Below are 25,438 nucleotides of genomic sequence, written 5' to 3' on the forward strand. Positions count from 1 at the left end.
TCCTGATAAAATTCCAAAGTTTTACTCTGAGGAATAAATGCTGCTTTTTGTCTTTATATTTAGAAAGAAAGGAGGTTTGATTTCACTGGATCAGCTGGCTAGAATACAGGAGTTTATCTCTCGATACAAATTTTCCTTTTTGTTTTCAGGAAACACGTTCAGTAGCTTGTCAGGAATGACTTTTGAATGGAGCATTGCAAAGGATGATGACATCGAAAGTTTAGAACCGTCAAGCAAAGTAAGGTACCTATGCTAGAAATTATAAATGAACATTTTGCAGTCGCTTTCATCCTGGGATACTCCTGGAATGGGTAAGAAATAGGATGGGTAAATTGGGACAGAGATAAGTGATTTATCACTGCACCGCCAGTAGGTGTAAGAGTGCTGTTAATTTGGCTTTTAGATAAATCACGTGAGTAAAATTGGCAGCAGGGGCAGTCTGCTGAGAGAATGCATTTGGTTTCATTGCAAGGATAGTAAGTATTGTACAGTTTAAAATGGTTTGTGATAGCCTAGCCCATGTTGGCATCACAGGGCCCAATAGTTACGAGACAATGATCAGCAAATCTAGTCAGAGCAATTCAGAAGCTCCATTTTTGGGGCCCTCAAGCGCAAAAAAAGAGACTGAGAGACAGGAATCCAGCAGACACTTGTGAAAAAGTGTCTGGAGCAGGAGCCGTGATAGGAGAGGTTCAGGGAATTGGGTTCATTTAGCTGAGGAGAGAGGTAATTCATCTACATTGTACTAGTGAATCTGAAATGATCATGGAGATCATACCAAAAGTTACTTTTTTTTTTTTTGGTCAGGATTTTAAAATACTCAGAAGCTGACTACTCTCCACCAGACTACATAACTGAGATGGAAAGAGCAGAAAAACAAGGAGACAGGATTCTGGTGTCAGGAATCAAAACTGGTGCAGCAGTCATAAAAGTCCGAATGCAAGAATCAACCTACAAGGTGAATAATGACTGTAAAAATCCTTCTTTTCAGTTCAAAAGAATACAAATTCTTAAAGTTTGGGAATCCATTTTTTAGAAAGTGAAATTTAAGAGTGTGCATAAGTACATGTGAAGTTATCTATCTTGCTGCGTTACAGAGACAGCTAAGACTACCACAAGTAACAGATAAGAGAAAAAAATCTCTTTATTACCACATCTAGCAGTACTGTTAGGATTACCAATTTTGCTGGTTTTCCCCCACTAAATATTGAAGATACTGTGAGAGTTATTTTTTTTCTTGTCATTAGTTGTCCTTCACATAACAATAGAAAAATAAAAGCATGTAACTGAAATACCAGATTGGCAAGGGAATGTAGGGCAACCAGAATGTTGAGCAGGTAAGGATATGGAGAAAGTGTTACTAGATTTTAATTTGTGCTATTAAAGTACATTTACTCATTTTCCATCAGAAAGTAGCTGCTGCCTCGATCCGTTTGCTGGTTCTAGAGAATATCCTCCTGATCCCGTCTCACGATGTTTACCTCCTGGTTGGAGCATACATAAAATACCAAGTAGCAAAAATGGTCCGGGGGAAGATGACAGGTAAATTATTCTCCTAGCACCACCATATTTTACCCAATCTGCCGCTGGCCTTCCTAGCTAAATGCACTGTCCTAACAGTTTGGTTTTGTAGAACTGCTCTCTAATGTGAAGAACGAGGCTCCAAGGAGGGCTCCAAAACCACCCTGGGATTGGTTCAGCAGTGGGCAGAGCGGGCTCCAGAAACACCCCGGGTCTGGTCCAGGGGAGGCTCCGAAGAGCCCGTGGCCTGTTCATGGTGCAGGGAGGGCTCCAGGGAAGGTGCAGGGAGTGGGCCAGCAATGGTGCGGAGAGGAATCCAGAGAGACCCTGGGGACTGGACCACAAATGGACCAGAAATGGGTCAATGAGCTGCACTGAAGGCTCAGAACTGGTCTGATGGGGGCTCTGACAGAAGCCCAGCAATTGCTCCAGTAATGGGCCAGTGGGGGCTGCGTTAACACCCAGTGATGGGCTTGGTGGTAGCCTGGTGGAGGCTCCAAGAAGCGCCTGGGGGCTGGCTGTGAGTTGGTTGGAGTTGCCCCTGATTTTTCAAACCTCGTGTGTCCATGCCTGAGAGTCGAACTAACACAAGTGTGCCAGTGGGGAGAAAATGTCAGCTAATTACATGTTTATGTTGCTTGTTTGCTGTCATTATTGTCTGATCCTTGCATTGGTACCCGTGTCAAGGTAAGGTTTCATGGGGGAGTGTAGATGGTTATCAAATTAATGTAACTTTTGTAGTAACCTCTTTGCAGAATTAGAATTTCCTCTTGAACACTATGACCTTGAACTTCGCGATCAAGTTATTGGGCCCGGTGGCTCTGACATTCTGCCGGTGGCCAGCCTGGAGGTGAAGACAGCCGTTGTGAGAGCAGTGCAGTTAGGACAGAGCACTCTTGCCTTTGTTCATAAAAGTATCCTTCTAAAGAGACTTCCTGCCATATATTATGTGCTAATCCATAGCTATCCTCTTTTCCAAGCATGGGCAACTCTATCTATAGTAACAGAGGCTGTGAGTAAAAGAGATTGTAAAGGCAAACAGGATTTTTTGAGATTTGATTCTGAGTTTCTCTGAATGCTTTAACTTTTCAGAGTAGTTACTTTGTGAGACAGGGATTCCTTTTTGAGTCTCCACCTTTCTTCTGGGTCAGCGTGTCAGCACAGTCAGTGGTCAGCCTCAAGAGCCTCCTTGCTGCCTGCTGGCTGTTTAGCAAGAGATCACTTTGTAGCCTGTACACTTCCTTTCTCTCCTACACTGACAATGACTCCTCCTCCAGCCAATTGCACAATGTAGTTTTTATTGACGGGAACAGAAAGACACTCTGATGTCGATGAAAATTGGATCAAGCCCCAGATTCCCTCACTTATTCTGTGTTTAAACCACTTGGAGTTTTATAGATCACTGAGGATGGATGTGTGCTTTTTTCATAAAATGAAAATCCCTAAAGAATTCCTATGCGAGAATAAAGATGTTCACATGCGAGCTGCTTCTGGACTTCCAAATTGCACTATCTATGTTGTAGAAGCTGGATTTTTAGGTAATAAGGAAGTGGAAGTTTGATTGTAAAAGTAACTTTTTTTTTTTTTTTTAATCAGGAAAATACTGCTTTAAAATACCATTGTATTCTTTATGCTGCCAGTAAGCACCTAAAACTTAAGGCAAAAACAGACTGCATCTTTTCAAGTGCACTGATTTGAAAATTGAAGTTGGCTTTGCTCTGTTTGATGGGCTGCTTTCTAAATCAGAGTAATTAAGCCAAAGATTAGCAACAGAGAATGTGCTTCAGAGCTCGGAAAGAATGTGTCATAATTGCCTTACATGCCATTTTTGTACTTCTTGCTGAACTATATATTTTTGTTAGAGAGTGCTTGGATTCAAGAATTTGTTTTTACATGATACTGGATACTTTAGAGGATGAATAATGAGAGCCTTTCTGCTTCAGTCACTATTTCTTATCCAGGAAGGTTTCATAGTGACTGTAAGCCCTTACTGCCTCATGGCTGGCATTCTGCATTCTACACTAAACTCTGTTTATTGGCAGCAGAAAGATGTCTCTGTTACAAAACGTAGCATCACTGGCACTCTCACTGATTGAGGACAAAGCGGAGTACAACGTTAAGGTTTCTAAACCAATTTAGGAATTCTTCAGTTATCCTTCGGACTAAAAAAAGCACCTCTAGTACTGACCGTTAGCAATGAAGGATGTTTTACCACCGCTGGTTGCTGCTGATAGTGTTCTCAAGAGCGAACCACATTTTTTATTTCAGGTTTCACTGTCTATCCAGGAGACAGATGGATCCTGGAAGTGCAGCGAGAGTATGTGATCACTGTAGAAGTTTATGATAGAGACAGCACTAAAGTTTATTTATCCGATGTGAGTACGTGTTTAGTTAGCAAGGAGCAGCCGCCAGAGGAGTGCCCTGATGAATTATGTTACTGTCATGGAGGGTGTGGGATGAATACAACATTCCTGCCCTTTCCAAGTTTATTGAAAGTACTTCCTAAGAGAGTTACAGAGGTAGATGATCTTTAAGGTCCCTTCCTACCCAGGTCGTTCTGTGATTCATTTCATGTGCAGGACTGGTAAGGAAATTAGAGAGAGAAGGAAATTAATTCTTGCTCTGTTATCATCTCAATCTTTCCTGCAGTCTCTCAAAAAAATTTCCATTCAGTTTCATCTGTACCAATCTTCCCTGTGTTACAAACCTGTACAGAAATGCACAATGCTGTGGGTGTTCATGGAAAATGAATCAGGTTTTCCTTGGAAGGGGGACACAATGTTCACTGATTTTTGTCACTTTGCAGAATCTCCGAATAATTCACCGCTTTTCTAAGGAGTATTTTGAAGAGCTAATATCTTCTCATAATGGGTCTTACCATATAGTTCAAGTCCTAAAAGACGGCATCACAGGGATAAAAGCTGAACTGGTTTCTGTTCTTCAACAGGTAAGAAACAAGGATGGTAGTAATTTTCTTCAGGATATGTTTTTTTCCTAGTCCCTCAGGTTGTCCCATAATACTGCGCGCATCTATGTGAAACGAGCTGCTCTGTGATTCAAGTTATGCTATATTTATCCTGCTAGAACAAGTTATTCTCCACAAGGTCTTTGCAGACGATGCCTTCTGCTGTTTCTGAATTGTGAGCAGTCCAAGAGGCAAATACGATTCTCTTGAATATGTGAGAAATTGGGCAGATGCAAAGAAAGGCTGGGAAGAAATGAATTACACCGGGGATTGCTGAACTTCCTGCTCTGGTGTTGGAGTAGCAACAGCTCTTACCAGAGCTGCATGCAGCATGTCTTCTTATACAGGCCATGTGCGGGTCAATGGCACTCTTGTTCTTTGCCAAGTAGCGTTCTTGTAAACGACCTCCAAAGTTTTGGAATGAGGGTGTTCCAGGGACTGTTCTCCATGAGGGAATTAGGTGTAGTTGTTGAAGCTGATGAGTTTGAAAGCAGAAGCATGTTAGTCCGTGCCAGCTGGCCTCAGCAGCTGGGAATATAAATTAAATGTGTTAAGGAGATAGTGTAAATGTAGCCATAGACTCCTGCCTCTATTTGTACACAAAATAAAATATGTTGGAAACAATTGGACTTGTTACAGCTGCATTTGGATCACTCCCCCAAAAGCAGCAATTGATTTCAGATACTTTTTTTTTTTAAGCTTACATTCTAAGCAATTGGTACAATCTTCTTCATGGGGTTTCAGGCCTTTTCAGACCTATATCAAGTGTGTAAAAGCCTTAACTTTCTCCTGTCAGTTGTAAGCTACTTTGGTTGAAAGACGGTGTCCTTTTTCCCCCTTGTTTTTAGGATGGCTCTCAGGCTTACTTACCCGTACCAGTCAGGCACGAACAGGAGGTGAAGATTTACCTTCCCATCAAACTGTCACCTTCTGTCCTTGCGTTTCCACACCATCCCACGGAAGTCCTGTATCGATACAACCTTCAGGTGAAGCTGACTATGTCCTGGGAAATCATGAAAGCCTCCTTGGCTTGAGATCCTCTTCCAGAAGAAAAGTTAATTAAAAACTTGCAGCAAATTGAGGCTCAGTGAGAATCCTGAGCACTAAACAGGCAAAACTACTCCTGTTTTCCTACTTTAATCTTGTAACTGTTCTGCTTCCTCCAGCAAAATCAGTTTTTCATTGATAAAGCAACATAATCTTTTCCTTTCTCCAGAAATGCCATGGTCTAATCCTCCAGTGCTTTTTTCACCCTTTTGCTTTCCCATTTTCTTTTTGTCATGTCTTTGTTATTTTGTTCTTTGATCCAATGCCTGTGGTCCCAGTTCATTTGTTGTTCACTTGGCTATACATCATTAAAGTTCACTGCAGTTTTGAACTGCTGAAAGTGTTGTGTAAGTATAAGAAAAGGCAGTAGAGATGTACTTTTATTCTATTATTTCACTTTTCTGTTCTTTCTCTTTACTCACCTGGGGAAAAGGTCCTCCCTTTGACTTGGCTGGGAATATTTGATTCTACTTGAGTTGTAGAATAAGCCTACTTGTTTTTCCTTTATACTTCTAACAGTCCATCATTATATGTACAAGAAGTTTGAAAAGTACTTTGAGATCTTCAGCTGAAAAAAAATACAGGAATGCTGCTGTTTTATTTATTTTTACTGCTGTTCCATAGCTAAAGAGCCCAAACTTTATATATACGTATTTGTCAGATCAATAATGCTCATATGATACCAGCATGTCATCCTACTTCTGTTTCCAGGACGCTGTTTACCTTCACTTTACATTGCTTGCCTTTTCTTCTATTTTGATAGGTAGAAGGAGGCAGTGGCAATTTCTCATGGATTTCCTCCAACCAGACTGTGGTCACGGTCACCATAAAAGGCGTCGTGACCGGAGGCTTGGCCCAGGGGCACTGCATTGTTCAGGCCAGAGATGTACAGAACCCCTTACATTACGGAGAAATACAGGGAAGTCTCTTTTCTGGGCAGATTATTGTTCTGAAATAATGGCTTGTCCAGGCTTAGAAACCGAAAGTTTCTGCCTGAAGGTCAAAGTTTGTTGGGCACCTGTTCAGTAGCAACGGGCTTGGTTCTCCTGTGGTTTTTATTGCAGTTTTGTCAGTGGAACTCGTTCCAGTTTACATTCCTGTTAATGAGTAGACCTGAATCTTAGTTTTTCATATTTCTTGTGTATCAGGTGCTTCCTAATTCAGTACTATTTAGCTATCGAATACAGCATTGTTTTATTTTAGATTGCGTTTACTTTCATGTACGAACTATTGAAGCATTTGTAAACAGACGTGCTGTCAAAACATTTTCATGTACTTTAATTCGGGGTGTTTCCTGCTCCAGCCTGGGCTGTTAGGCCATGCTGTAGTTCTGACTTCGTTGTGCTAGTTCCTTCTGCTCTCACAGGGTGCTGCCCTGGACTTTGCTCCTGCAGGTGTATGTGGAACAGCTGGCAAAGGTGGAACTTTTGCCATTTCGTGCAGACGTTGAGATTGGCCAAATTTTGGAAGCTCCTCTCAAGATGTATTTCACGGAGAGGGAAACAAGGGAGAACATTGCTTTCACTGATTGTTCCCTCTTACCTTTGAATATAAGCATGGAAAAGCAAGGAGTATTTGTCCTTGCTGAAGAAGGTATGATCACTTAGCTCCAAAATACTTGTTTCCCTAAGTGTGTTTTAAATAATTTCCCTGAAGTCACCCCCATGTACGGTATGTGGGGATTTCATTAGCCACTAACGAAGTCTGAGGCGGTCACTGGGTTTGAAGAGTCTCTTGTGGCACTTTGTAACCGACTCTCCCTACAACTAGATGGAAGCATTGGAGAGATGTGACATTTGGGGAAACCTTTTGGGAAAAATGGTTAAAGATTCTGCTGCATTTCATCTCTCCTAAGAGACCTGCTGCAAAGATGTTCTTAATTTTTAGGTAATCAGAAGCCTGGACAGACATTCTGCTCCAGCTTCCAGTTAGAAGCAAAGTCTGTGGGACATACACTACTGACAGCAAGCATTACTGTGCACCAACAGCATTTTGAAACAAGTGCAGTGTTTGCTGCTTATGAACCTCTCAAGGTGAGGAAGTGTGCGTGTTCACCCCGTTCTGTTTGAATTACTAAATTGGTGAGGAGTTAATGCATTTGTTACACAGTGCCAAGTCCTGAATCATTTTCTCTAGAAACAAATTTGCAGCTGGGAATTGACTGACACCTACAAAAACACGAACTTCTTATTCTATCAGATAGAAGTAAATCAGTTTGACAGTCAACTTGACCATTGTTTTAATTGTGAAAAATCAGCAGGGCATTTGAGGTAGTCTTCATTTTTCTGAGCTGTGTGCTGTTTTGTCAGCATTTTAGTAGGTGCGCACCAAGCAAGATTTCTCAGTTATATTGGAATAAATGAATAGAAGAACAAATTATGTTACTTGTAAGGATGTGTAGTTCCTCGTCTGCTTCTCATATGTGTGAATGGCCCCATGTACAGCACTGAAAAAGTCCTCTGGCTTGGTCTTAAACATCATTTATATTGCCAGAGTAGTTAAGAGGCCTTATGCTAAATGGTAGTATCAGTGGTTCTTATTTTTGTCCCTTTTTGACCAGTGTCTCACTGTCAAATTGCATTAAAAGTGTGAATTTCTGCTTTTTTGTCTTCACAGGCTGTCAACCCAGTAGAGATGGCTTTAGTGACCTGGCAGGCAGCAAAGGAGATGGTATTTGAAGGTGGGCCAGGACCGTGGGTTTTGGAACCATCTCGTTTCTTTTCGGAACTAACTGTGGAGCATGAAGAGAAAATTGAGGCTGTACAAGTCCGATTTCCAACAAAAAGGAAACTGAACCAGTACGTTTATCAGGTTGTATGCCTGCAGTTGGGGGAGCAGGTAAGGAAACCTCTAATCTTTCTGGCAACTTAATACGGAAATGCAAAGTGTGGATAAAATTGCATGTAGAGTCTCACAAATACCATTTTCCTTGACTAAAAGGCACAATGCCTGTGGTAGTATTAGATAAGTGAGTTTCATTCTCATTACACCTGTTGGTGTAACAGTCCCCCCTCTACTCAGAACTGTGTTTAGGAAAAAAAATAAAAGTTCACATCCTATTCAGGCCAGTGGTTGTGTCATACATATGTAGACAGTTGTAATGAAAATTTCCTATAAACTGTGCCTACAGAAAGTTTCTCAGGTCACCTTTGAAAGAAAAAAAATAACCATCTTTCCCTCACAATGATACTGGCATGCACTTACTTCAGTAGTGTAGATTCAACCCCATGCATGCAATCCTTTGCATTTTAAGACACTGCTGAACGTGCCAATTTTATGCACGGATAGAATGGATGAAGCTGGCTGTGTAACCGTCTTGTTGCCTGTCCTTGAAGGTGCTCACGTTCCGAGTAGGTAACCAGCCAGGGCTCCTGAACCCTGCTCCTGCCGTGGAGGCGATCCAGGTGACGTTCATCTGTGCTCATCCCGCCAGTATGTCTGTGACCCCCGTGTATGAAGCACCTACTGGTGTTCAGCCTTGTCCATTGCCGCAGCAGAGCAAACAGCTGGTAAGACTTGAAACAGAGCTAATAATGCTGTGTTAGGATCCTGCACTCGTTTGGGGGATGGTTGGGAATGTGGGATGTGTAAGGTACTGTCTGTCCTTAGGTAAAGGTTGTGCATTGTTAACTGTTACTGCAGAGCTCTGTACTGGCAAAGTTATTTATCTAGCAGTGAAATAACTTCCTTCACAATAACTGACATCCCGGTCCCCTTGCTGACAAGGTGTTCTCTGGCTGCTGTGTTCAATTTGGCAGTAATTGACTTTCCAAACAAGAAAGCTCAAAAAGAGGAATTTGAAGAACCTGAGCCCTGTAATGTGCTGGGGTGATGAAGCTGTAGCCGAGATGAAAGGAGCAGTCACTGCTAAATAGAAACCTGTCCATCACGGTTTGACTGATCCTTGTTTAGGAGGAGGAAATGTTTCTTCTAAGGCCAGGCACAAGGTTACCAATAGAAACTGTGTTTCTTTGGTTGTAGATCCCCATATCCAGTGTGAGGAGTACGGTTCTGGAGTTAGCTGTGTTTGATCATCAGCAGCGGAAGTTTGACAACTTCAGTTCTCTGGTGCTCGAGTGGAAATCATCCAATGAAACCCTTGCACACTTCTCTGAGGCTAGAAGCATGAAGATGGTAGCGAAGGATGACGGGACTGGGCAGACCCAGCTGCACGGTACTGCTCAGAATTTATAGGAATTGTGACTGTTTGCATCATTTTCTGTCTTTCTTCCTCCTTTCCATCTAACAGAAACATGACTAGAGTGCTTACTTCTGTTTCCTCTAATAATTCAAAATTCACAGTGCAGTTATGAAATACTCTCTGAGTTGTGACCCATCTGTAGTGTGGACAGTGTAGCATCAATACTTAGGAACTGCAGGGTTATTTTTTGTTATCTCCTTAACACTGTGATTACAAACAGGTATCTTTCAGAGGCACCAAAACAGGTATTCTCTGTAAAGCCCAAAACTGAAGTATTTCTTGGGATTAGCTTTTAGTGAACACGTTGTCATCATAAGTCTTCCGTTCCTGGGAGTTCAGTCTGTTTCCCTTGACAACAAATATTCTGTCTCAGCAAATCAGTAACACCTACTTGCAGAGCTTTTCTAGTATATTCATGTCCTAATAGCAGGGTGATTGATACATTTCAGACTGATGTTGTGGTAGGTTATATTGTGTGTTTGTAAATGTGAAGAGAAGGACTGGTGAAAGAATAATTCAAGTAAATACCACAGAATGAAATTACTTTATCCTGATGTTTAAAATTGTTTCTCAGGAACTCATTGAAATTTTAAAAATCTTCAAAATTATGTTTATTTCTTATGTCCTGGTGTGTGTGTTTTGCATCTGTTGCTTGCAGGACATCAGCTTCTAGAAGTGCACCAAATTAAAGGTACTGTTTATGTTGGAGTCAGCTTTGTGAACTACGCATTACGAGGTGGCCCAAAAGTGAGTAATGAGGAGCTTTTCTGCTGGGCAGAAGAGGGGTTGCTTGCGTTTCCCCCGATCTTTCTTTCATCTGATGGCAAAATATCCTTGACAGTCAAGGGTAATGGAGTAACAATTCATTTTCAGTTCTGAATACCGACCTTTGTGCTTTCACAGGGAGGGTTTATTTCAGTGTGTAGTTATGTGGGGGAAATGCTCATTTGCTATCTGCAATCATCATTTCCTTTCTGTACAAGAGAAGGAAGAAAGTGGTGCTTTTGTAACCTGAGCAATACTGATGTAATAGCTTTCTGATCGTGTTTGCATTCCTAGGAAGTGTCTAACCTGCTTACCTCTGCTTCTGTGGAGCTTTTATTGGTAGAGGATGTGACTGTTGTGCCTGATAATGCCACTATATATAATCATCCTGCTGTAAAGGTAAGAACCTTGCTCACAGCTTATTTTGTGCCTTCTCATTCCTTGATGATTTGGGTAGCCTTTTACTGAAGCATTAAGAGATACTTCCCACTGGTTTTGGAAGGCAGAAAGGACCAATCTGCGTAAACTCATGAACCCATTTCACTTTGGTGAAGCAATTTTCCCTGTATTATTCCAAGTGGTGTTTGATGCTAAGTGTAATTTATGTGCTGTGGTGGAATCACACCACTGCTAACTCAGTGATGTGTTATTTATTGTTTGAGAGGAAAAACTTATTGTCATCAGGTTTCAGATATCTGCCTTTCTACGTTGGTATTTTAATCTGCGAAGGAATGGTGACCCTGTGTGATTGGCTAGATTGTTCTAGTGATGTCCTCATTCAGGGGCTGATTGCTCAGGGTTTCATTCTGCTCTTCATTCAATTCTTTCATGAGCGGAATCTCTGCTGGTAGCTTAAAAATAAATAAAAATAAATAAAAAAGACCTCAGATTTTATAGCTCAAAGTCTTTAGTGATCTCCCTTTTCCTTAGCAAAACTTAAAACAGTTGAGGACTAAGGGCTTAGATCTTTCATGTAATTTTGTTTTCATTGACAGGAGCTGTTTGACCTAGTGGAAGGATCTGGATACTTTCTGGTCAACAGCAGTGAGGGTGGAATAGTAAACATGAAGTATCGGGAGGCGGAAAGTGCCATCGAGGTGATTATAGTCGAGATGTTATGCGCTAGAGAAGCCTGGGTTGAGAATTTTAAAGGGAGGTTCATCCTCTGGAAAAAGGAAGAAATAACCTTTTTTTTTTTTTTTTTTCTCTTTTCCTTTCCTCTGTCTCAGTCATTGTTGTTCTTGGAGCTGGTTACATATATTCCGTTTTTGTGTCCCAGGCCACTTCATCTTAAGCAACTATGTAATTCAGGCCAAATATTTGCTTCAAAGAGCATTAACTTAAGGGGAATCCTGTTATTTATTAAATAGGCCGTGTTAGTTGTGCATAGATAATCGCTATTTATATTCTTTACTCATGGCTTACATCCTGGTTAGACTGAGATTTTCATTTTATCTAGTTCCTTATCAAAATTCCTTCCTACAGATTCCTTCCTACACTGCTATATCCTCCAGCAATATCTGCAGTACAGCTTGGCATTCATGACCCAAAGGGCATGAGTTAGTAGCTGAGTCAGAAATCAAACCTTTGTCAGGTTTTATTTGAGACAGAAATCTAATCTCACTGCCAGAGAAGAAACACTCTGAACTTTTGACTGCTGCATAGTTTTGAAGTGGAAGCCAGATGTGTTAGGGCATTTAAAATTATGCAGGACAATGCACTGCTCCCTTTGTTCCAGGAAAGAATCCTGTGGTGAATTACACTGACTGAACCCAGTGAAGTCTTTCTTATGCACCAAATCAGCGTAACTGAGTACCGATGTGCAACATGGTTGATTTGAGCAGTGCATTTGAGCAGAATACCTCATTTTTGTGAATCTATATTCTCTGTAATAGACATACAAATATCTTCTTCAGTTACTATGGTTGTGCCTGTTTGCTTTTGTTATAGGTCACCCCTCTGCAGCCTGGATCTTTAAGCCTGGAAATTTATGATCTCTGTTTGGCATTGTTGGAACCGGTTACTGCCTATCTGCACGTGTCTGACATGTATGAAGTGGAAGTGGATCTCACTGATAAGGTGATACAAACTGGGAGAAGCTCAGAAGTTTCTAAGACCTGATGCGGTAGGATATAATTCCCCTGCCCACAGGGAGGAGGCAGCACCAGGAGATGCATCTTAGGATCGAGCATCCAGAGCAGAGCATAGATGTAGAGGCCTTAAGAAAGAGTGTAGGAATCCCTCTCTTCCTTTCCCCTTTGCTTTTTTCTTTTTAATCTAGCTTGAGATTGGCAAATCTGTCGTTGTTACTGTTCAAGTCCTGGGTTTTCAGCGACTTCCCTTGCAGAGTAAATACTTCAAGTACATGAAACTGACGCTGCAAGCAGCATCACCTATTGTTACACTTGCGTAAGTATTACAACTGGTGGGTTGGAACATTCTTAAGTGCTGATAATATTCACCTTGTATTGAAAAACAGAACCAATAATTACAGAAGAACTGTTTACAACCCCCTAGCTGTTTGCTGGCTTTGCATAAACATTGATGGAGTGCATGGAAGGTGTCAGGACTGTAACTGCCAGTTTTAGCAACTGATTCTCAGGAGAATTTCCACTTACCTTTCTGTAAAAAGTAAATTAATGTATGCGTATCTTTTGTGGCAGGCTGGGTGATTTAACTCATATTTGCAAAGCTCTTGAGATTTGTGGTTGCAGATGACAAAATGTTCTGCAAGATGTTTTGTCATCTCTACTGCCTGTGATTCTGTGTCACCACGTGAGTGTATTAAATATCTGAAAGAGTCTGAAATATCTCTGTGTTACTTTACACCTGGTAGCTCTGGATATAAAATTTTATTTTGATGGAGGAATTGATCCCTGCACATTTACTGTATTTATTGTGTAGTGTTTTGCCACTCAGAGCTCTATGCATCCTGTCTCTATGACTATGGATAACTCAAAGTAAAAACCTCAATATTATAGTAGTCACACTCTGTTCCTGCCTGAGTTACCTCTTAGTTATAATACAGGAAATGAAAAGAGAAGTCATGCTAAAGTGTCTTCATAGGCAAATGGAAGAAGTGGGAGAATATTCTGAACTGCATGTACTTCAGGCTGTTGCTGTAGGCCAGACTACTTTGGTAGCTACAGCCTGGGACAAGATGGGAAGAAGAATTACTTCTGCTCCTCGGAAAGTTGAGGTAAGAAAGCACAGCTTTTAAGTCTGCTCACTTTGAGTGTTTCTGACCCACTGTAGAATCCTTGTATTCAAATTTCTTTAGAAAAAAAAAAAAAAAAAAGCCTGCTTGTATGATGATGTTCTAAAGCCTTGATGTTCTCTGACTCTTAAATTCTGGTAAAAAAGGATCCTTATAAATCTCATTAGTAATCACTGGTACCATTTCTGTATTTTGGCAGTGTCTGTTGTTCTCCTAGCCCCTTTATTCAGAAGGCAGAATCCACTTCCCTTACTAGAAATCTCTGTACACGATAATACATTTCTCAGGAGGATGTCCTAAGATCTACTTAGACATGCTCATGTGATAATTCAACACTAACAGTCCTAGTATTCTGTCTAGTAATGTGTTTTTTTCCCCACAAAAACAAACAAACAAAATGTAGAACATTTTAAAGTAGAATGTTCTTCCCTTATACCAGGTCTTCCCTCCATTTAAACTGATTCCAAAGAAAATTACTCTTATTCCACACAACATGGTGCAAGTGAGTATTATTTCTTCTGAGCAAACGATAATTTTTTGCTTCCTTTCCCCCTCAGTATTGGTGCGCTTAATGTTGGTGAAAAGAGCTTGATTAAACTAGGAGTAAAGGCTCTGAATCCTATTACCAGTCTTATTCCCAAATCCTGGCTTGTGGTAATCCGGTGGTGGCCAGACCTCTCTTTATCAGCAGTTAAGTGGATCAAGGTAGACAGTAAATTCTAGAGCCCTTCTGCGTTGGCTTTTATAGTGAGCTTCATTGATCCAGCTAGCTGCTTCTGGCATGTGTGTCCTGAAGCAGGAGAGCTGAGTCGCTGCAGGCACAGCAACGTGGTCCTGAAGCTTGGCCACTTCTGTGACTGGTCCGCTTGGCCAGCCTAAAGGGCATATGAAGGTGGGTTTCCACGTGGAACGCTGATAGTTTGAAGTGAAGTGGCATGTTCAGGTGGGGGGGCAAAGAACAGGCAACTAGAGACAGAAGTTAGTGAGTCTAGATGCTGTGGTTTAGAGAATTAGCGTGTGTTTGTTTTCTCAGTGAACATCTTGTGTATTATTTAAATACACTTCAGGTGATGTCAGAAGGTGGTCCCCAGCCGCAGTCCAGCATCCACTTCTCTGTCACTAACTCCTCTGTTGCTGAGGTTAACCAGCTTGGACAAGTCACAGCAAGGACAGTAGGAACAACCACGATACAGGGCGCTATTCGGGTGGTTAGTGAAGACACAGGAGGAGTTGCTGTTTTTTCACAGGTATCTTTCCATTATATTCTTCAGTCTTTCTTCCTTTACCTTTTTCTTAGAAAGAATGGTAATGGTTTCTCAGATGTTTTAATTACGTTGGTTGCTCTGATATGGAAAATCTGACCTTGGAAAAAACTTCCACTAATATTTGTAGTGTGGCAGTAAAAGGAAGCGGCTAACTTCTTTCCTATTGTAAACAAGAGATGAGGCCACCACAAGTTGGATGGGAAGCTTTCTCCGGGCATTTTTTTTTTTTTTGCTTTCTGGCGCCCCCAGTGGGATATCGTTAAAGGCGCTGTTTAGTCCATGGGACAAGCCAACAGGAGTCAAAGATCTTTAAAAGACATCTTAATGTGTCGGGGTTGTCAGCAGTTACCACCACTGGAGAGTTGACAGTTTCTGTAGATGACAAGGCAGCATGGCGATCTTACTGCCCACTTGGAGGCTCTGTGAGACGTGCGAGCTGAACCTTCCCTGCCTGGCAAAGAAGTTAAGCCCTTAACCAGATATGGACAGTTTGTTTCAGAAATCAAGCTACAGGCCACTTGCAGGCTGCTCAGTTCAGTTCGATGTCGCAAAGCTTAATTGTTGTTTTCTTTTGCAGGATCAAGTGGAATTAGAAGTAGTTCAGTTAAAAGCAGTAAGAATTCACGTACCTGCTACAAGACTTATAACAGGCACCGAGGTACGTATTGTAGCTGATACTGGAAACTTCTGGTGGCCAAAAGTTGAGGGGGATTCTTATCCTAATAGGTAGGTCTAAACCCTGAGGTAGGTGTTGATCTGAGTGCAGGAATCAATAAAAAGAATGTCAGTGTTCTAGTTTGGTAAGCCTAATGTGCTAAAGAAAAGTAGCACAACTAGATTAAAGAGAAGCAACAGCTTTGTCCGGATGTTTGGGCTGGTTGTTTACCTACTGCAAGGAATTCAAGTCTTGTAATCAGCACTTAACCGAAGTTATGATCTGGGAAACAACTGTGTGTGAGGTCAACAGAGCTGTACCATGGGGCTGGTGAGGAGGAGCTTAGAGTACCGAGTCACAGATGCCTGAAGGAGTGGTTTTAGTTGTGTTTTAGCTCACAAATGCAGGGTATGTACTTTCTGAAATTCCTTTTTCAGAAATGTGGAGGGCTGTCACATGCCTTGGGTGCTTTAAAAATGAATGAGAAAGATTCTGAAGGGAGATTTTGGCAGTCAGTAAGGAATGCATTTTCAAAAAGTGAATTTCTTAGCTGCTACGGAATATCTGGATATGTTCAGATAGAAAACGTTGTTTAGAGGCAGCTTGCCCCCCCCCCCCCCCCCCCCGTTTCCCTGGAGATACAAGGGCTGGTTTCAGATCTTGAAATATATATTCAGCAGATTCTTGGTGGGAAGAGGGTGTGATCTTTTCATTGAGGTTAGTGTTTTAAGCAAGGGACCGGAGGGCTTGTGTTGTATTTTAAAGGACTGCAGAGAATATACTACTGATAATAAATTCCTGGTGTGTGTGTCATACATGATTCCCCTTCCATTCCCAATTTTAGGGGGTTGTGTTCAATTTCTAATGGCATAGCTGACCTCACATTTCTATGGTGACAGTATTCTTCCTTTCCAGATGCCAGTCTTTGTTGTGGGGCTTAACAACATGCTGACTCCATTTTCCTTCAGTAATGCTAACCCAGAACTGAGATTTCAGTGGTCAGTGAGCAAAAGAGATGTTCTAGACCTTCTTCCTCGACACACAAAGGTATGGAGAAAGCCACAAGAATGGGTTTAAGATCCGGTGCTGTTGCTGAATGCATCAGAAGATTTTTCAGAACATTTCACGTACAACTCTTGAACTTGTAGTAATGTCACTGTAATTTGTTTTTTTTTTTTATTTTACTTATTACATATGTGTGGTCCAGATTGAGCTGGTTGAGGCTGTGCCATTAGAAACTTCTGTATGTCCTATGAAAAGCAGCTAAGTCTGAACAGTTGAAATCGCATCTGTGATAAGAGATCTTGTCATTAGGAACAGAATCTAAAAGAAAAGCAATCTTTTCTGTTTTTACACATCTCCTTTTTCATTTTGTAATCTCCGTACTAAAACTAGCCCTTTAGTCTAAAGACTGGCTGATACGCGTTGACATCTGTGCCCTCTCTCTAACAGGTTTCCATCCAGCTCCAGTCAGACAATAATGTTGCCATGGTTGTGCACACAAAATCAGCAGGTAGAACCAGTATTAAGGTGATGGTGCGGTGTCTGAACGCATCTGCTGGGCAGTTTGAAGGAAACGTGACTGAACTATCAGATGAAGTGCAAATCCTGGTAAGTGTTGCTGGTGCAGCTTGTTGTAGAAGTAGGTGTATTTTGAGAGGAAGAAACCTGTGGGCAGTATGCATGAACAGATGCATCAATAAAAGGTTCCTTTGGGGTGTACACATTGGGCGTAACTGCACAGAGAGGTTTACACCTCCTTTTGTTTGTTTTTTTCTGATGACCAATAGTGGTTTTCCTTCACTGTTAACTTCCAGCTGTCATTAATCCATTTTAAAAAACAACAGCTCTATTTAATAATTTCTTTTTGTTCTGCCTGTAGGTATTTGATAAGCTGTCGCTATTCTCTCCCTCGTTTTCCACTGAGCAAATTTTAATGTCCACGAATTCTCAACTCAAGCTGTACACAAACAGGTAGACAAAGGAAAATCCAGGCTGTAGAGACAGCTTACAACATATTTCACTCCTTTCAGTGCATAAAACTGCCTGTTAGCTTATTTTTCCCGTCCCAAGATATTCAGCAGAGATTTGCGTACTTCCTGCTGCAAGAATGAGAATTTGAGGCATGCTCAGTTTCAAGTTACTGTCTAAAAAGACTGTATTAAGTGCAGTTCACCACAGAGCAGAAAATGGAAGTCAGATTTTAAAGGGATAGCACTGTACGGGTGAAACATTCCCCACTGGCATTGACAGATAGGGCAACGTGATTAATCTGAGAAAATGAACTCCTGTGTACCTACAAAAACAGATCTTGGGGCTCAGGCAGTGTCTGCTTATACAGATTTTTGGTTTTTGCTGATAGGTTTACACTGTATGTTTCTGGAGGCTTCTGGGCTACTCCACAGCCTGCAGATGTATTTTGGAGTGACTGCAGAGCAGGGCTGCATCTCCCCCTTACACACAGTCAGACAAATCTCTTCCAGAGTAACGCGCCTTCGTGGTGCTCAGGCTGTCAGCATGAAGCTGAAGTGCACATTTAATGCCGTCCCCGATCTCCTGCTATTGTTGAACCTGCCAGTCAGTAATTTAGTGTGATATTGAACTAGAAGAACTTAGATATGTTTCTTGTTGTTTTAGTGAAACAAACTCCCAGCCTATCCAAGTCTAACAGTCCTTTTTTGCTTTTGTTCTTGGCTAAGGGAAGGGGCTGCATTTGTGAGCTTTCAGATCTTGCAGTGTCACCCCAACTCTTCTGTCCTTGAGGAGCATGACCAAGGTGTCCTGAGAGCTGGACCCATCACAGGCATTGCAGTGTTGGAAGTGACTTCTCTAGAGCTCTTTGGAGTCAATCAGACAATCATAACGGGCATCCAGGTAAGATTTCAGGCATAAACCAGAGTTTTTGTATGGAAGCAACTAGTAGCAGCGCTTTATTTCTCAATCCACTGAAAACAAATTGATGGAGAGAGATTGTGTTTTGTGATTCTTTTCATCAGTGCCATTGTGTCTTAGGTGTAAAAGGAAAGATTGAATTTTCAACCCTGTAAATGGGTCAGGGTTCTTACTCAAATCTTAGTATACCAGTCTGTAGAATGGAAAAAGTTATTAATATATCTCACACTGAAGAATTATTTGTTGTATGGAAAGCCTCACAGCAGTATAAAATGTTTTGTTTGCAGCTTCCTTACGTTTATTTGAAGCTATACCAACCTGCTTGACATAAATCCATTGTGTGCTTTATCAGTTTGGGAGCAACTGTAGGTCCTTTGACAGGACTTTTCCAAGACAAATCCAAGAGCTTCAGAAAATGATGCTCTGGCTGAGGAGATGGCTGTCATCCCTCTGAGTCAGGAGCAGTCATAGAAGAGTAAGACAGAAAGGGAGTGTGCTGTGCCGCAGGCAATCACATTACCTGTTGAAAAAGTACCGTGACAGCAAACAGTAAGCTACGAAGGACTCTCCAAGGGACAAATACCAAGACTTAGCTTGACTTCATTTTTTTTCCAGGTTGCACCCATTTCCTATTTAAGGATAAACATTAGTCCCAAAATCTACACAGCTGGTGGCATGCCCTTGGCTACATTTCCCCTGGGGATGTCTTTTACCATTACAGTTGAGTTCTACAACAGCATTGGGGAGAAGTTCCATGCCCAGAACGCCCAGCTGCACTTATCTGTGAACAGGTACAGCCTTGAGAGCACTGGCACGTGGTAGGGACATGAGAACTCAGATGGCCACTCTTATATCACAAAAAATAACAGAAATGTCAAGTTTCATCTTAAACCTGACATCCATTTGAAAACAGCTGTCCAAAACTGGGAGCTGTTTCACTGAGTCACTGATACTGCAGTAACGTGAGGGTTTCCATACCGGAAACACGCAGCTTCAGATGGATGTAATTTATCACTTTCCCCTTGCTTAGGAAATCTTTCTTTTCAGAGATGACTTGCTACTCATTAGACCTGCAAATAAGAATCACACATACAATGCTCAGGCTGTGAACAGAGGAGTGACGCTCTTGACTGTGCAGGACGAGAGGCACCCAGGCGTGGCTGACTACATCCCAGTGCCTGTGGAACCCGCCATCAAGCCAGATCTCTCAAAGGCTGTGGCAGTAGGAGATGTAATCTGTTTCAGCTCACCCCTTGTAAACCAAGAAGGTTTGTACGCGTTTTTCTGTAGCCTCTGACCAGGCTGTTAAGCAGGGAGACTTGTCACGTGGTCTCAGTCGATTTCAGAAGCTGAGCAAAACCAGGCTGACTGTATTTTCATGGGAGAACTCTAAAAATTGTGAAACCTCAAAACTGTTTCAGGATGGGGTGCCTCGCCTGAGAATGGGAATGGAGCTGGTGCTCTGGGATGGTAGCAGGTGTCCACGTGCACAGAAATTCCTGAGCCTTAGGCTCCATGCCTCCGTGACTCCTATTCATAGGAAGGCTCACTTTGTTACCTTTTCAGAGTTCAAGTGCGGGCCCAATTTTAATGTCTTTTACACTGAGACAAAAAGAGTATTTTTCCCTCATTTTCCCCAACTTCAGAGCGGCTGTTTCATTGCTATTCAAGAGGACAGGCTGCTCGGGGGAATTTACTGGTACTTAAACAAAGCATTCCTTAACTGCTTTAAAAGACTCCGTGCATAATGGAGTGACAGTCCTGCCTCTACAGTTTTATTACTGACTAATCAGAGCTACATGGTAAATTAAGTCTTTGATAGCATTTTTAGAATAAAAGGTAACCGGGGGGCCTCCCAGGGAATGCAAAAAATGTTCTCCCCATTCTGTGCAATCTCAGTTGAGCATTCTCTTTACTTGCTGAACCCCAAACTTAACCTTCTGGTTTATGGTCCCAATTTACTCAAGTAAATATGATTTATGAGCTCTCTGTCCTGGAGAATAAGCAGATGCTATTTCAGTGTATTTCCCTGGGAAATGCAGGGAAGGGCTTCACCCGGGATATGTTAACATTCAGGAAGATTCATTGTAGGAGGCCTAAAAGGAGAAGACCTGTGTGTTTCAGCATGCTATAGGAACTCTCTAATCATGCTTGGGAAAAGATACGTGATGTTTATTGCCAGGGTGTTAAATGAATCCTCCTCATCGGAGGCCCCTCGGTGGTCTCCCACCCTTTTCAGTGGACACCATTCAGCAGATCCCAGCTTGTACCTCGTTTATAGGTGCCTCAGGGATGTGGCGTATTTCCCCCAGTGATATGCTGGACATAGACAGCGTGAGCGGAGCAGCGTTAGTGAGGAACACGGGAACAGCTACGATCTACCACGATATCCCAGGCACAGGGAAAACATACAGAGAGGTATTTGTCACAGCATGAGGGGAGAAGACCAGCTTGCCACTGTGTACCAGGACTGGATATTTATTTATCACAGAATCGCAGCATTTCTAGGTTGGAAGAGACCTCAAGATCATCGAGTCCAACCTCTGACCTAACGCTAACAGTCCCCACTAAACCATATCCCTACGCTCTACATCTAAACGTCTTTTAAAGACTCCCAGGGATGGGGACTCCACAAAAGAAAACCAATGTCAGCTTTTCCTCTCTGAATGCTTTGCTTCTCAGAACGCTCAGTCCATACGTAGGTAGGCGGTGTTAGCACAGCGATTGAAACCCTCACAGCAGAGGGGTGCAGAGCCTTTACTCTGACTTGCCGGCTGCCTGCTGGTGGCTTGCAGCTCAGTTCCTAGGTGTGAACAAAAAATGTTTGCAAGTGAAAGGCCAGTTCAAAACAAAACAGGGAGGGCTTGGTTCTCATTCACATTCAAGGTGTTTTACAGCACTCCTGTTAGTGTAAATGATACTAAGCTTTAATGACAATTATCCAGTTAGGCAAGTTTTGTAGAATAGCAGAAGAAAAATGAAGCAGTAAACTTCCCTGCCGTCTGTATGAATCAATGTTTTGGGCACAGCAGTGCACTTTTCTTAATATTACAGGTAGTTGTCAACGGTTCTTCAAATCTAAGTTTCCAGATTGGTCAAAAAAACTATTTAACAAATGCTCCTGATTCTTCTGCATTCCACGTTCCTGTCACCACAAGCAGTGGAAGAGAAACCCTCAGAGGTAAAGACCCGTGTTTGTAAATTCCTCTTTCCTGGTTCATGCTGACCTTTTCTGCAGTAAAACGTTTACACTATGGACACGAACATGTTCTTAGTCCATAGCAGTAGGAACTGAATCACAATTTATTTTAGTCATCTACATGCTTTAGCAAAACAGTGGATTTTTAGTCTTTGAAACACCAAATTGCATGAACCACAACCCGCCCACAGTAGGTACAAGACTATGGGCTACTGGTGGGAAATAAGTTTCTGCTTAGGAAACGTGAATGACAACCACAGGCTGACAGCCAGGCCGCTCAGTGCGTTAGGGAGCGTTGTGTCTTGTTTTGCTGAAGGGTCATGCACTGGAAAGAAGCTCACTGACTTGTTTCTGCTCTTCTCCCTTAGGCCCCTGCAGCCCGACTCAGCTCAGCGCGATCACAAATCGGCTTCTGCCGGAGTCTTACTTGACATGTGGAGTTGGGTTCAGCAACACCGTGCTGGACGTTTCGGCTGGGGAGGTCTTCCTTGTGCAGTCAGGATTCAACATCCAAAAAGGTAGGTGTGACCTTTTACCTCTTCGTGCTTTGGGTTTCATTCTGGTGATATTTTTTCCATTTCAAACGCAAGCTCTGATTTGTTTATTCTGTTCTGAATCCTGTCTTGAATTTAGGTCTTTATGCCTGTGTGATCACAGCTAAACCCCAGCCCAATGAAGTCCTCCTGGCTCTGAGCTTGGCTGATGCTTCTGTATACGTGACCGTTTCTCACAGCAGTGACCAGAGGAAGGGGGATGCGCAACGAATCCTTGTTCCTTTCCTCCCTGCCTTCTACCTTTACCAGTCAGAATTGGTTTTTAGTATCACACAGCTAACTGGTGTGCTACAAGTGCTGGGAGTTGAAAAAGTATTAGAGAAGCTGGAGGTACGTGAAATGCTTCTTTTTTTGTCCCCATTGCTGGGAAGGGAAATAAACCCCTCTACAAGGGTGTTGGGAGAAATGTGGGCTTGAATATACCAAGTTCCTTCTGAGCAATTGAAGGGAATGACGACACAGACTCCAAGATAGTCAAGAACTGGAGACTGGTTGTATGGGGGTGATTCTGCATTTTGCCTCCATCTGACAGCCGTGTAGAGAAGTGAGGCAACAAAGATCACCCACACGACCGTCACTCCCTGTTCCATGACTGCGTAGAACGTCAGTATGTGCAGTCACACGGCATTCAGGAGCCCTGCTCCCTTTCATCTTCAAGCATCTCTGTCTGTCTGTCCCAAAAGGTTCAGCCCAGTTCTCTGGCTCTAAGCATGATGCCTCCGGAGCATTCCCCCTTTTTTTGTTTCTACAAGCCAAATCGTGCGCATCGAGCAATTAATCATTTTTTGCAAACATTGCAACAGGCACGGTGCAACTATTATAATTGCAGCAAACGCAATGAGCAAAATAAGCACCCCTTTTCCATCTTTTCCAGTCAGCTTCTTCTTAGGAAAGCTGTTTTCCATCTTTTATAAACTTTCATCCGCCGGCAGTGTCGTGCAGGAAGGCACTGCTTGAAAAACTTTTCTTTTGGTAGAGGATAATTACTAGCTGTTCATGATCTCATTACAAAATTCTAGAGGACACCAGGATTTTACCATGCAGACGCTAAAAAGCATCAATACTCATCAATACTACACCTTACACAGGAAAAACTATAGTGTTTTTTCTATCCCTTTTCCCCTGGAAAATCCTTGCTTGTCTGGGAGACAAGGCAGAATGTAACATCATTCTTCTTTTCTACATCTGCCTGATTTAAATTGAAAGCTTTGTAGGGTGGAACCCATTAAGAACTGTGTCACATCAGTAGTGAAACAAAAAATCAAAGATTATTACGCCAAAGCCTCAACTGTAGGTCCCAGAAATGACAGTATAATTATTTTTAGAGACAACCATAGCGGTAACTCAGCATGACATGGGAGACTTAAAAACAGCAAGCCTGATCTAAACCAACAGAAAAGCCAGGAATACAGGCTGGAGACTGTTCTTAATGCACCATATTTTGTTCCTACCCATCCACCCAAAGCATGACGTTTTGCATTTCATATTAACATTCTGAAGACATGAAAGGATTCTTCAATTTGATGTTCATGTGCTGTGTCAGAGCAGTACTCTGACTGCTTGGACAGATGTCATGTCCACCTTTTGCTCATCTTCCCACCTTCACTTTATTCTCCTTAACTATCCTCCCGCTCATTTCAAAAAAATAAGAAGTCCCTGGGGCTGTTTTTATTGGTAGCATTATTTCAGCAGGAGGATAGCTACAAATATTATTCAGCAGGAAGAGAGCTACAAGTATGGTTTGTGGGATTTGAACTCCACCTTGGATTTCTCTTATGTACTAAGAGTGACTGCTCACAAATCATTGCAGTAATACTTGGTGTTCACATACAACTTCTCATCTTCAGAGCACTTCAAAATTTCCCAGAAACTCCTCAAAATACGGGAGAGGAAGGAAGAGATACGGGCAAAAGCCTTTTTTTAGCATTGTTCCTAACATAAATAAATCATCATTATTCCTCTTCTGCTTTGTAACGTAGGAAGAATGTTGTAGTCATCAGATTTGACTGAAGTGCTAAATTGACAATAATGTTTTCAGCAAAAAAAAATAAGAAATACTCCTCCCCTTCCATACAGACAGTTCTCTTCAGAAGTTATGTTCACACCTTTGAGTTCAAAACCAGGGAAACTTGTGACATTAGCATAATGCTCTGGGAAATTAATTTATGTATCAAAATAAAGGTCCTTTTCGTTGTAGAAAGTTTTCATGACAGAATAGTCATATTTCAAAGCAATAAAACATTGCAGAACATAACCATGAATCTTAGAAATTTTAAAGGATTTTTTTTTAGGATAAAACAATGAGTTAGGATAATGATTTAGGATAAACCTGATGAGTTACCTCACCCTTCAAACTGGAATAGGTGGCTTTTATAGCAGAAAGGAAGCTCTTATGAACTTGTTGGCCCATGTTGGATAGGAAAATGAAGAGAACTTTTAGTGACTTGCCGTAGAGCTTACTTCTGATCACGTAACGGGAAGAATCTTTCTCAACACGTGAGACCAACTAAAATATTCTGCCCACTTAACATCTCAAACAACTGCTTTACAGGAGTCCAGTGCCCACACATCTGACATGTACTTCAAAGAGTACTTCCAGGCTATTGGCACTCAAATGCAGCTACTGAATATTGTCTTTTAATTCTGGGAGCTCTTTCTGATGAACCACGTGCAGGCAATGTCCCCTTCTGGCTGTGCTCTCAGCTCTGAGCACACCCAGGGAGAACGCCCATGCAAGACCTTTTAGGCAAACAATTTCAGGTGACTGTCATTTTTGCCTGGATGTGTCAGGCTTGCGAACGTTTTTCATTATCACCATAAAAATGTGGGTGAAGTGAAACAAAACCTAACATTTTACTTAATGAGAAACAAATACAAAACTGTAACGAATAAAATACTCTGTTTCTTAAATATTCCCTTAAACATGCAATCCAGCCCTTACACTTGAAAGCAGGACTTGTTTTTAACATGCTTTCTAAGGCAAAGAGTTCTGTAACACAGCAATTTGTAACTATTTTGAAACATAGACATTAAACAAGTTCTTCTGATGTCAATTATTATGTAGTTCGATTCCTCTTGTGTTGACAACATTTCTATAATGGCTGACAAAATATGGAATGATGTTAGCATACAGAGGAACAGGGAATACATTTTCAGA

General features: G+C 41.8%; 1 protein-coding gene across 1 annotated transcript in view; it reads left to right on the top strand.

The window, feature by feature from the left end:
* The window catches only part of NUP210L (nucleoporin 210 like), a gene marked incomplete at its 5' end in the record, with an annotated part of 30,603 nt that overhangs the window by 1,326 nt on the left and 3,839 nt on the right, over positions 1-25,438 (top strand). Inside the window, 33 exons of the mRNA XM_082780743.1 lie at positions 150-243; positions 808-958; positions 1,410-1,542; positions 2,277-2,435; positions 2,991-3,059; positions 3,790-3,896; positions 4,328-4,468; positions 5,335-5,472; positions 6,297-6,452; positions 6,928-7,126; positions 7,421-7,566; positions 8,150-8,371; positions 8,869-9,042; positions 9,515-9,707; positions 10,393-10,481; positions 10,794-10,898; positions 11,495-11,596; positions 12,450-12,578; positions 12,781-12,908; positions 13,566-13,698; positions 14,156-14,218; positions 14,784-14,963; positions 15,559-15,639; positions 16,552-16,683; positions 17,089-17,247; positions 17,519-17,610; positions 18,336-18,510; positions 19,144-19,319; positions 19,576-19,796; positions 20,810-20,946; positions 21,583-21,709; positions 22,096-22,245; positions 22,361-22,611. Coding sequence (XP_082636869.1) covers positions 150-243; positions 808-958; positions 1,410-1,542; positions 2,277-2,435; positions 2,991-3,059; positions 3,790-3,896; positions 4,328-4,468; positions 5,335-5,472; positions 6,297-6,452; positions 6,928-7,126; positions 7,421-7,566; positions 8,150-8,371; positions 8,869-9,042; positions 9,515-9,707; positions 10,393-10,481; positions 10,794-10,898; positions 11,495-11,596; positions 12,450-12,578; positions 12,781-12,908; positions 13,566-13,698; positions 14,156-14,218; positions 14,784-14,963; positions 15,559-15,639; positions 16,552-16,683; positions 17,089-17,247; positions 17,519-17,610; positions 18,336-18,510; positions 19,144-19,319; positions 19,576-19,796; positions 20,810-20,946; positions 21,583-21,709; positions 22,096-22,245; positions 22,361-22,611 — 4,712 coding nt within the window. The remainder of the gene's footprint in view (positions 1-149; positions 244-807; positions 959-1,409; positions 1,543-2,276; positions 2,436-2,990; positions 3,060-3,789; positions 3,897-4,327; positions 4,469-5,334; positions 5,473-6,296; positions 6,453-6,927; positions 7,127-7,420; positions 7,567-8,149; positions 8,372-8,868; positions 9,043-9,514; positions 9,708-10,392; positions 10,482-10,793; positions 10,899-11,494; positions 11,597-12,449; positions 12,579-12,780; positions 12,909-13,565; positions 13,699-14,155; positions 14,219-14,783; positions 14,964-15,558; positions 15,640-16,551; positions 16,684-17,088; positions 17,248-17,518; positions 17,611-18,335; positions 18,511-19,143; positions 19,320-19,575; positions 19,797-20,809; positions 20,947-21,582; positions 21,710-22,095; positions 22,246-22,360; positions 22,612-25,438) is intronic.

Source organism: Aythya marila (genome assembly GCF_965140915.1).
Source record: "Aythya marila genome assembly, chromosome: 29".
NCBI classification, from domain to species: domain Eukaryota; kingdom Metazoa; phylum Chordata; class Aves; order Anseriformes; family Anatidae; genus Aythya; species Aythya marila.